A 12210-nucleotide genomic window follows, 5' to 3' on the forward strand; every position below is an offset into this window, starting at 1 on the left:
TAGGCCAGAAATATATATAGCAACCTACGTAGTACAATAGAAGAACATTTGTTTTGAGTAAAGCCAGGCATTTACACAGTATATGCCAAACAAACTAGACCAGTTTGGAATAAAATTCTGGTTGGCTTCTGACTTTGAAACGAAGTAAGTCGTAAATGGCTTTCCTTTTTTCCAACAAAAAAATAGTTTTATTCAGTTCCAAACACAAAGAAGTCAAAGTTGATACCAATAGAAAGAAACTGTCTGAAACAGTGACTTGAGATATTTAATTGTAATAAACCCGACTTATTGCATCAACAAGTGACAATGAAGGAAACATGGTTCCATCATTTCACTCTGCACACGTTGAACTCGTTTCAAATCGTGAAAAAACGCAACAGCCGACTAAGCAAGGTTATGGCGTCTGCATTTTGGGTTACTCATGAAATAATTTTTATTGACTATTTTTCAAAAAATTCCCGAAAATTTATAGTTTGGACATATTTTTTAACTGACTTAAAAAAATAAGCATTTTACATCCATAAAACTAGATTTCCAAGCTTTGTAGTTTTTTTCGCAGCTTAGTTTTTGGTTTGGTCAGATAATTAATTTTTTACTTCGTCAAACTTGCTGAAATAAACTTTAACTTCCAAACCGTGAGTAAAAAGTCAAGAACATACACGATGACAGAGCACTCTTTCTATAATATCTTCAACTTGTTGGAAGCATACGTCTTGATAATATTCCACATTTTATTGTTGAAGATCTTTTGATGAAAAATTATATTTAGACAAAAAAATTGGTTTCTCTGCTCTCTGACTATTTAATATTATAAATGCGGTCGAGAGAACAAGAGTGATAACTTTACCAGAACAAATCTATAGATATAGGATCATAATGTTAGCATTCTTTCAATAATATTTTCAACTTGTTGGAAGCATACGTCTTGATATTATTCCACATTTTATTTATGAATTTTTTTTATGAATAATAATATTTAGGCAAAAAAAATGGTTTCTCTGTTCTCTAACTATTTAACATTATATCTGCGGTCGAGATAACAAGCGTGAGAACATTTCTATCCAGAATAAATATATGGATATAGCATGACAATGTGTGTATGCTGAGAGAAAGCAGTGTTCCCAAAAAAAAAAAACATATAACCGACGAATTGTGTTCCAAGAAAATAATTATTTTTGATTTGTCCAGTTACGTTAAGCCCTTAGAAATTCAAGATAGTTGCTCAAATGGAGGTGTATGTTCTTCAAACTTTTTTAAATTTGTGAACAATTTATGTTAAGTCTATTAAACTACAAAGGTGTGTCTGCTTTTAGGAGCAAACGGACAAAATTGTGCTCAAAACTTCATTGTTTTTCATATAATGGCATATAGATAACAAATGAGATTCGATATCTTAATTATCACAAACAGTTCCTCTACGGACATATGATGAAACTCTTGTAAAAATAATAGCCATCAGCTCATATCTTGTTTACTCGTTAATATCGACCGCATATACCCAAGATAATAACAGTTTTTATTTTCATTAATTTTACAGCACATATGGTGGTATATTTTGGTGAGATAATATGATGCAATCAAGCATGCTCAAATGAAAAAAATCGCACTGATTGCAACAGCGCCTAATGAACCCAGCTGGACAGCACCCAAACTCATACCATCCCTACCCTTGCTATTGCGATTTTTTAGCGATAACCTATAATGCCTGCAACAAGGTCACGCAGTGGCTTCAACGTGACGTGACCATGCAAGAGCGCTTGCCTCCTTTATTTGACTAACTTATCAGCAGTAGTGCAAATATTTTTTTCCAATACACGCGGCGTTGGTAAACGTTGTAAATATTGTTATTGTTATTGTCGTTATTGCGAAAATATATAAATTAATTTGGTCATAAATGAAAACACTTATCAGCTTTTGGGAAAAAGCAATCACTTGCACAGGTGTTACAATTCCGATGAATGCCAACACAGAGACCAGCAAGGGTAGCATATTTGTAGGCGCTAATGCCAATGTACTAATGCTAAGCTAGACCATAAATTAATTTAAGTAATTTCACTCATAAATTTTCACACGTGCGAGTTATTAAATATATATTTATTATGGCTGCGATATTTTTCAACTTTTTTGACGTGGAAGATTTGCCATATCAACGGTGGTTTTAGTTAGCATAGAGTGGGGAGCCAAAAAGAAGTGGACTACCACTACCGTTATAATTGCCTCAAATTAAAAATGTGAGCAAAAAAGCACACGCGTTCCCATTAAATTGTGCAAACAGTGGCGCTTAGTACGCACACGCCCGGCATATGCGCCTAAATGTATACATTACAAAGTGTTTGCACCCCACCATCACACACTTATGCACTTGCATGTGAGTTTTTAAGTATTTATGTACACTTTTGAGTGCACTTGCTGCAATAAACTCACACACACACACAAACACACACGTATATATACATGTATACTTATATACATATGTATATATTCTCAAAGCTAGTATTTCAAAGTGCAACTTACTTCGTCACCACCACCAACAACAATGTAACTATATATATGTAACGGCACAGCTCGCTTTACTAGGGTCACGTGTGCTCCCCAGAGCGCACCGTTGTTGCAACAAATAATCGAGGTTAGCCTGCAGCACTAGCTGTCGGCATGCAGTAGTTATTCCTAGCGGCCCACTTTCAGGCCGATAACTGCAATACTAATTGTGTTAAAAATCATGCGAAGCTTGCAGCAAGCCCAACGCAACGCTCCAACACTGACATTTAATATGCGAAACAGGTGCACCAGTTCCGACTGTCACAAATTGTCTGCCACCGGCTGTCCGTTGGTATGACACACTGACGTCCGAAATGGTTACAACGCTGCAGTGTTTATGTACTCACTAGTTTCAATTTGACTTTTGGCCCCTAAATGTAGGCTACGCCGAGTAGCACAAATGTCAGGTCACATGTAAGGGGCAGGCAATTTCAAATGTTTGAACTACACAATTTTTTTTTTTGATTTTTTTTGTTGTTTCGCCACATGCAATTAAATAGGTGTGTATATACAGTCGATTTGTGGGCGAATACTGGATGTAGAGCGGAATTTTTTAAACACACGGCAGGGCGTCAGCGTATGTAGGCGTGCTTAGAGCAAAACTTTTGAGGGAATATATTTTTTTCATTTATATATGTATATATAACACTGTGATTTAAATTACACTTACGGTAGTATTTAGTATATAATTACATAAACTTAATTTGCAGAGTTGCATTGGCAAACACTATTACAAAAAGTTCCAACTGGTTTTCACTTTAAGAAATTTTTTTAATCAAAATTTTTATATATTTATGTGATATTTTTTTATATATATTTTTTTTAATTTTCAAAACATTTCAAAATTTTCACAAAATTTTTTAATTTTTTTTAGTTTTCAGAATTTTTTTTTGCTTATTTTTTACTCATTTAACTTTGAATTAATTTTAAATTTTTCAAAATTTTTGTTTACATTTTTCAATATTTTTGTTTAAATTTTTTTGTTTCTTTTATTGAAATTTAGTAAAAATATTTCAATTTTGTTTTTAATTTTTCAAATTTTCTTCTTTAATTTTTCAATTTTTCAAATTTTTTTTTTGAAATTTTCCAAGTTTTTTTAATTTTTCAAATTTTTGTTAAAATTTTATTCTTTGTTTCGTTAAAATTTTTCAATTTTTTTAATTAATTAAATTTTTTTAATTTTCATTTAATTTTTCCTTAATTCTTTTCAATTACTTTAATTTTTTTAATTTTTTTTTTAATTTTCATTTAATTTTTCCTTAATCCTTTCCCATTACTTTAATAATTCCATAAGCCAACCCACAAATTTATTTCAATTTACCAATTTGAAATATTTTCAATTATTCAGCAAACACAAGCAAACTCCACACATTTTTGCTTTGTTTTTCTTTTTTTTCAAATTAACTGTTATCCACAATATCCGTTTCCTTTGCTCGGTTTTGTTTAGCCAGCGCACGTCTAACGACTATCGCATCCCGACATCAACTGAAGTTTCTGGTGTGGCATGCAACATATAAAAATCACTTCGCTGAGCTTTTAATAGCCGCCTTTGAATATTTATGCTACAGCTGGTCACCTTAGCGGAGCTTAAAGCTCAGCATTAGAGCGTAATATGCAGAGCATATGTTAAGGCGTTGGAGCGCACTCATTGTTTTTGTTTACGAATTGCTGGCGCAAAGCAGCTGACCAAAAAGAAAAGCAATCAAAGTGCCGTATAAAATACGAGAAAACAACCGTTATTATCTATTTTGGTATGGCACGGCGAACCACGTCGGGTGAATGTAACAAACACATGTTGCTTCAACACGCAGTCGGCGAGTGTCTGAACTTTGTTGGCATTGTGGTAGGCAACGGTGACAAGTGCTCTGCGGTATACAGCTGGAAATTAGAAACTTTACCAAGGCTGCTTTTTTGTTGGGCACATTTGATATAATTTAATTTTTTTATATTAAATTGTAAACTTTTAGCTGAAATATTTGTGAATGTGTGATGCAGTAAGCTCCACCCCAACCTTGGCACTTAACGCCATCTGGCACATGGTGCCCGTAGACATCGGCGGAAGGTGCATGGCTGCGAAAGTTGCAATATTACTCAGAGAATCTGGGTTCCTCAAACAACACGTGTCTGAAAATCGGAAATCCACACGGACTTTGACTTCATACTGGATCCTAAGAGAACGCGTGTCTGAACACTCGGAAATCCTCACAGACTTTAACTTCATACCGGATCACGTGGTTCAAAGAGTCGCCAAACCGAGCTTTGACGACTTCTTCTCTGCCCGCATACCGGCGAGGGCGTTGAGTGGGGATAATGCCTTGGCGGAGATAATTGGTCAAAGTTAGAGGATGATTGGTGGAGAAGACCTCTGCCAATTCCAACTTCAAACTTTTTGACTATTGTAGTGCTTTCTAAGCCGTTGCAGCCATTAAGGTACCAGTAGATTTAGTGCTCAGGAGTGCAGTCTCCTTCAGAGAAGTGACCGTCCACTCAGATACCAGGGTGACGAAACTAGCACTGAACTCATTAACAGTGCGTTCAGGGTTGGTCAATGAATGCCTAACCTCGCTATCAATGGCATCGAGTCTCTTTGTGATAAGACTAGTTTGGGTGACAGGTTACAGCGGAATAGCAGGAAATTTTAAAGCTGATGAGCTAGCAAGAAAAGGCACGCTAGAACTGCTATAAGTAGAATGGAAACGAATCGGTGCTCCCATATCTTCTTGTGTTTTGCTGGGCTTAGGAAGCTTGCACACCGCTTAACCAGTAGCAAAATTTTTTGGTCCAATATCGATCGCAAGTGAACTAGTGCTCTCTTTGTCCTCAGTAAGGCTAGCCTATCCCTAGTTGTGGGGCTATTAAAAGGCCATTGCCCTATTGGCGTCCATGATGAAAGGCTGAGAATTTTACCAGACGCCAACTGCTGAAGCTGTATGGAAGAAGACAAGGTAGAAACAACTCAACACTTCTTTCTTAACTGTCCCACGTTCGAGAGGTTAAGAGTTAAACACTTGGGAGCGCATACCTTCATACATCCCACCGAACTGGCGGGAACGGAACTTAGACGTCTGTGCAAATTTGTATAGACCACTAAGCGATTTGCTAATTTATAAGTTCAAATACAGAAGCTCTTCTTTTCTATGTCTTCACAAAGGACTACATATAGCAGTCCACGTGTCCAGATAAGCCACATCACCTATCTACAAGTATGTACAAGGTTAAAGTTTGTCAAAAAAAATTTCAAAATTTTTTCCTCCTTGTACGCTCTGGGCATCGTTGACTAGATCACCTTGGTGGTTGTTGAATGAATATGTTCCGGTCTTAAAACCTTCTATAAATATAAACGTCATTTTGAAGAAATTTCAACTATTAATCATTTCTACCAGCTTCTCAAGGTGTTCAACTCTTTTTGCGTCTATAAAAGTGTCTCATATTATTTTTATGTCCCACCCCACACGTGCATAATTCAGAGCTGCCTGAACCGTTACCTGAATGACATGCTATCAAGAGATAGCACTTTCGAAGCGGCTAAATATATAGTATAACACCCTAACTTTCAGAAAAAATCTATAGGAACTAAAACTTCGTTGAGTATTTTCAACTGAAAAATGTCGGTGTTAATGGATGTGTTTATAGAACTTTAGCTGTCGAACTACTCTTTAAGCTAAGACCTTAGCGAGCTAAAAACTATTTTGTTCTGCAACAAAATAAGATCCTAACCCGATACGAAAGCAGAAGGGACCCGAATTTTGAAAATGATTTTGGAAACTATCAACTAAATGGTGCCTTAAATAACACTCTTTCACATAGACTCATTTAGAGTAAAACACCAACATATTTTCACCAAAATGGGTTACAAGGCTCAGTGAAATTACTTTGAGTTCTATTGAATATTTAGAGATAAACGACAGTCCAATTTGGCTGGAATATTAATGATCCTTAGAAAGAAATATAAGGGAAACCATATTACAGCAGTCGAAGAAGTCTTTCACGAATCAAATGTCGCAGCCTGGCTACTAATCACACCGTTAAACTTTTTCCTTTGGGAATATGTAAAGTCTAAACTCTATGAGTACAATTCCGCTTCGATTCAGGCTTTGGAGCAAAACATCACGCGTATCATTTGCCAGTTACCCGTCGAAATGCTCGAACGAGTAATCGAAAATCGAACTCAACGGATGGACCATCTGAGTCGTCGCCACGGCCAACATTTGAAATAGATCACCCTTTAGTTATCTCAAATATGTCAAATATGAGTTAAGTGGGATGCGCTGTTGATTAATGAGTTCTCTTCGAACAAATCTAGACTGCAGACATTTAAGGTATATATGTATGTATGCTTATACTTTTCAAATTGCTGATAAAAAGAACACAAATGTTTAGATCAATATATACTATTTATATACATATATATATTATATATGTATATATTTATATATGTATATAATTTATATATGTATATATTTATATATATATGTATATAATAGGTTGTCAAAAAAGTCTTGCGGTATTGTCGCTAGTTGGCGCTGAAAGCGCGTAGTTCTAGTTTTATTCGTCGCATTGGGTCATGCTCTACCTTTTTGGAAAGCTCGTTTCACGCGCTAACACGTGTTTGATTGATTGTCGTTTCTTTTAAGTCGTTCGTGAGTTATAGCGTCGCAAACATGGAGCAAAATAAAGAGAAAATACGGCATATTTTACAGTACTACTCGTACTATGATAAAGGCCAAAATGCATCTCAAGCCGCCAATAAAATTTGTGCAGTTTATGGACCCGATACAGTTTCCATTTCCACCGCACAACGATGGTTTCAACGTTTTCGTTCTGGTGTAGAGGTGGTCGAAGATGCGCCACGCTCCGGACGGCCTGTCGTCGAAAATTGCGATAAAATCGCTGAATTGGTTGAAAGAGACCGGCATAGTAGCAGCCGTAGCATCGGTCAAGAGCTGGGCATGAGTCATCAAAAATTCATTTCAATTTCAATAAAAAAGAAAAAAATTCAATAAAAATACCGCAAGACTTTTTTGACAACCCATATATGTATATATACATAAATGTATAGTCCAAATTATAAACAGTTTATACTTCTTGAGTAGTTGGTGGCGAAAACAAATGAAAGTTCACTCGCATCACGCGAAAAGTGAGCGAAAGCTATAATTTTACTAAATACATATTTCTTTTACATTATATATATATGTGTATATGTGCATGCAATGTACATAGCGAGGTGCTAAGCGCATATTTAACACTGATTAAATTTCATGGGAATTTTTTGTTTTGGATTACAATGAATTTATTACAGTCTGTTATGAGATATTACAAACGAATATGTATTCATGCTAATATGTAAATATGTAGGTACAAATGTATGTGTTTGTATATATTATATATCTCGTGGCTTACACTTAATAATATGGAAGATGTGCTTATAATACTAATTGAGCAGTGTCGTATTGAACTGGCTGAATAGCAATTGATCGCCGATTTTCTCCGTTTGTATGAACGTATTCGGGGTCGAGGTGATAATTAATGTTATCGATTGTTGAATAATCAAGGGTGCGAAATATTTATTGTATATTGGGCGTTCCGGTTTGTTTGAACTACAAGAAAGAAGAAGTGCAAACACATTAATTTTGCTCTGGTGGACGGAAGCCCAAAATTACTTACGGACAACAAATGATTTCCTCGTAGACCGTATAGCCGCAGTGACCGACATCTCTGGCCAGCAGACCTTTTCCAGTCATCGTAGCCTCTAAATGCGGGCATTGCTTCTCCACCGAACAGATGCCATCATAACTGTTTGTAACGCACTCATCGCCCTCTGGTGAAATAAATACACATATATTTAAAAATATATGTTTTTAATAAAACATTAACAAAACAATACACAGAGGGAGGTGCGTTCTATTCTTGGATTATGTTATCACTATTCACCAATACAACCACAACTGCGCTTTCTACTCACCATATAACACCACTTCTTGCGGCTTTGCTTGGGTTAGGCAGAAAATGGACACGAGTAAGAAGACCGACAGTTGACAATAATTTTTAGACATGTTTACCGTTATTTTATATTGGCACTAATAACAAAGTTTTAGTTAAAAGTTGCTATTTATTTGTAATGTAGAAAGTTAACTGTAACTGTTATGTTTTGCGGTCTTAAACGGACAATGAACCGCAGCTAACGGCAGTAGCGAGCCAAGTGAAACAAATCTTCGCGCACAGAGCTTGTTGGCTTCTGCGGCGCCGAACGTTGTGGGAGCAAAAATTATACCTAAGCTAATGTGTAGATAAGAGTATTCATCTGAAACCGGTTTTTAAGAATCAGACAAGCTGCGCTCTTTGTTATGTATTCTTTCGCTTTAAGCGTTAACGCGAATTCCCCATAGAGTTGCCAGTTTTGTGGGTAAAATTACGTTATTTGTTAGAGCTTTTTTAATTTAATTCAAGTTAGTAGAAACGTTTACAAAGTAAGCCATAGATAATGTAGAATATTTCTTGAACATAGAGTGTTCCTTTCTTAGACAAAGCTTGACCCATGAATCTTTATACGTTTCGTATCTTAACCAATCTAGTAGTTGAAAGCCCCGAACAAGGCGTCAAAAACGGTTTAGATCATAAAAAAGATGGAAAACTACGTCTTCATGACTAAACCGTGTAAAAGGCTTAATGTAAGAATCCAAATCTAGATGCCAGCGGACGATTTTATATGAGCAGCAACTCTGACTAACGTATGGCACGACTATCGAGATCTTAAATTGAAAGCGTACAAAATACAGCTTGGCAAGAACTGAAGCCGCTCGACCTTGCCAAGCGACATCGCTCTATGGGCTCTTGAAAAGTGCCAAGAAGATCCGTCGTTTTGGAGTCAAAGTTAGTTCAGCGATGAGCCTTATTTCTGGCTCAATAGATATGTGAACAAGTAAAATTGCCCCACTTGCTGAAGAGATTCATGAGCTGTCATTTCATTCCAAACAAACAATGGCTTGATGTGATTTATGGGTCGGTGGACTCATCGATTCATATTTCTTCAAAAATTATGCCGATGAGAAAGTAGCCATTAATGGCGACCGTTTTAGCGCATTATTTGATGCCTAAAATTGAAGCTCGTGATCTCGGCAGAAGACGGCGCCTCTTTCCACACACCGCATCAATCAATGGTTTTATTGGGAGAACACTTCGATGAGCAGATAATTTGCGCCGGTCGATAGGCCAACAAGATCGTGTGATATTACACCGATAGGGGATATGTAAAGTTTTAAGTCCATACAGACAATCCCGCTTCGATTCAGGTATGGGATCAAAACAGCAAGCATGTCATTGCCCAGTTAACAGTCGAAATGCTCGACCGAGTCATCGAAAATTTTACTCAGCGGATGAGTCTTCTGAGATGTAGACGCGGCCAACATTTTAAAAAGATAAACTTCAAAAAATAAATGCTTCGAAATGTATCAACCTTTATAAAATATAATGACGCCTAATTCACCAAAATAAAGGGAGCTCTCATACATCGGACCAGACCAAAATGTTAAATTGCTTTATCCACGGCCTTAGAATACCGATCCGATAGTCCATGACTTCTTTTCTTATAACTCACTTGGACACATCAAGAAAAGAACTATGGTCAACTTTTTGCGAGAATATAAGACACGCTTGAAATATTCAAATAGCATGTTTCGGTCCTTCGGACCGGACAAAGTGCTGAGGAAATAGTTTAGCTTAGCTTTAAGAACGCAGATATTTGATACCAAAAATAACTCACTTTTTCTCCCAAAAAAAATGGAATTAAATAAAATAAATTGTGGCACCTTGGCAGCTTATTCATAACTCTCATTTGTTGTGTTTATTTTGAGCAAAATTAATTATCAATTTATTTGTAATCTTTATCGCAGCTGCTTTTGAGAGCAAGTTAAACCAAAACCCCAGCGTTGGGACAAAACATGTAACACAAACATCGAGCACCTAATTGCAATATTTATCAATTCCAACTAAGAGAAGAAAAGAGCTGCAAATCTAACAAATACGAATTTCACGCTTCTGCTAAGATACTTTTCTCCTCTTAATAATGATTCATCGTGAAATCCCCAAGTCGTTAGCTCGCAGCTGATGGACGTTGAATGAATCTCGGGGAAATCCAGCCAAATTTTAATACTATCGTTCATTTCAAAGAATTGACAGCAAATAAGTGATAGTGATAAAGAACCTCAACGCTTATAGTTACAGATGACAGAAAAAAATAGTATAATCTTTTGCGGCTTTGCTTTACTATATCTTGAACTTCGCGAACCTTGTTTTTAATTAATTTTCGCAGAATTGATAACAAAGTTTTTTTTTATGTCATATATAAATTACTTCTGACATAAATTAACCCTTACTAGAAATATAACATATGGCTTTATTTTGATTGTTTGTTTTAAGCATTTCAAGGCGCTGTTGCCAATTTTCATCGGGCTTATAATGTTAGCGCTAAAGAAATATATTTATATGTGACCTGGTCTACGAAAAGCACGCTTAGGTGTCAAAAAAAAGCAGAACAATTAATGAGATAACGAGAAACTGACGATTATTTTTAACAGATTTTCCCAGAAAACTAGTTTTCGCACGTTAGCCCCCTTTTCGTAGACCAGGTCACATATATATATATTTTATAATTTTCTAGCAACACAGACTGTATATGGCCTCATCAATTCTCAGTTGAAATTTTAAGCTCTACTAATACATACTCGCTTTGGTCTCATTCAGTGCCTTTCGCACTTCCTCGAGGATATATTGTCGGATCTTAACAAATCAGTTTGGTTACTCAGTTAAAATTTTGAAAGGTTACAAAATGTGTACATCGCCTTGAGTTCCATACATCTTTTGTATGAAAGGGTTAATCTGGGTATAATAATGAAAAAACTAGTAGAGAAGGGTAAGATTCAAACTCAGCCCAGCTTTTTATGTTCTGCTTATAACTAAGACTAGTAGTTGTGTGGAAAACGTATATCAAGAAATGTTGTTCTAAAAAGATTTTCTTATGAATTCAAAAATCGTTGTTTAGCGGAATTTCTAACTCATTACAATTATGTTTAGCCGCAGATCATCTACCACATAATCTAGGTCACCAGTTCAGTTAGAATCAGCGCAATATATTTACATTAAATTTATTCTTTTTAACAGAAGCCTCTTTATTAAGCAGGTTAGTGTTGAGGAAAGGTAGGAACCGATATTACCAATTTATAGAATCGACCTTATAATGCCAAGCTACATGTTCCCCGTCAATAATACAGTCTTGAGGAAACTGCTAACCAATTTATATAGAAAACATGTTCTCTTCATTTCATAAGCTGCCTGAGATATTGGCCTATATATAGTACATATGATCCTTTGACCCGGACTGACAAAAAATATACATTTTCATATATTTTAATACGTATACGAGTACTATTATCCGTTTCAATAAAGCTTTCCAAGCTAGTACTCGTACATGTATGTCAATCCAATCCATCTCGACTGAGATGTCTTTCAATGCCTTCAGCGCATTTTTTTCGGTTTAGGCTCATTTTTGGAGTGTCTCTCACTCGTCTGTTGGACAGTTTCGACTTTATATAGGCGTCCAAAGACTCGTCACCAGTAATGATGTGTTTGACGAATGTAGAGTCCTCAGCTACGTTGTTAACGATCTATTCGGCAACC

General features: G+C 36.0%; 2 protein-coding genes across 2 annotated transcripts in view; both read right to left on the reverse strand.

Annotated features, from left to right (window-relative positions):
* The window catches only part of LOC120775279, a 128932-nt gene extending 125660 nt beyond the window's left edge, over positions 1-3272 (reverse strand). The window contains exon 1 of the mRNA XM_040105377.1: positions 2515-3272. The gene's annotated coding sequence lies outside the window, so the exon portion shown is untranslated. The remainder of the gene's footprint in view (positions 1-2514) is intronic.
* A 4376-nt stretch (positions 3273-7648) lies between these two features.
* LOC120774559 lies at positions 7649-8766 on the reverse strand. The gene is made up of 3 exons (XM_040104292.1): positions 8501-8766; positions 8203-8356; positions 7649-8135 (listed from the first exon to the last, which is right to left on the reverse strand). Exons 1-3 carry the CDS (start codon positions 8589-8591, stop codon positions 7970-7972), a joined length of 411 nt encoding a protein of 136 aa, XP_039960226.1. The 5' UTR covers positions 8592-8766; the 3' UTR covers positions 7649-7969.
* Positions 8767-12210: the final 3444 nt, after the last annotated feature.

The sequence above is a fragment of the Bactrocera tryoni genome, chromosome 4 (assembly GCF_016617805.1).
Source record: "Bactrocera tryoni isolate S06 chromosome 4, CSIRO_BtryS06_freeze2, whole genome shotgun sequence".
NCBI classification, from domain to species: Eukaryota; Metazoa; Arthropoda; class Insecta; order Diptera; family Tephritidae; genus Bactrocera; species Bactrocera tryoni.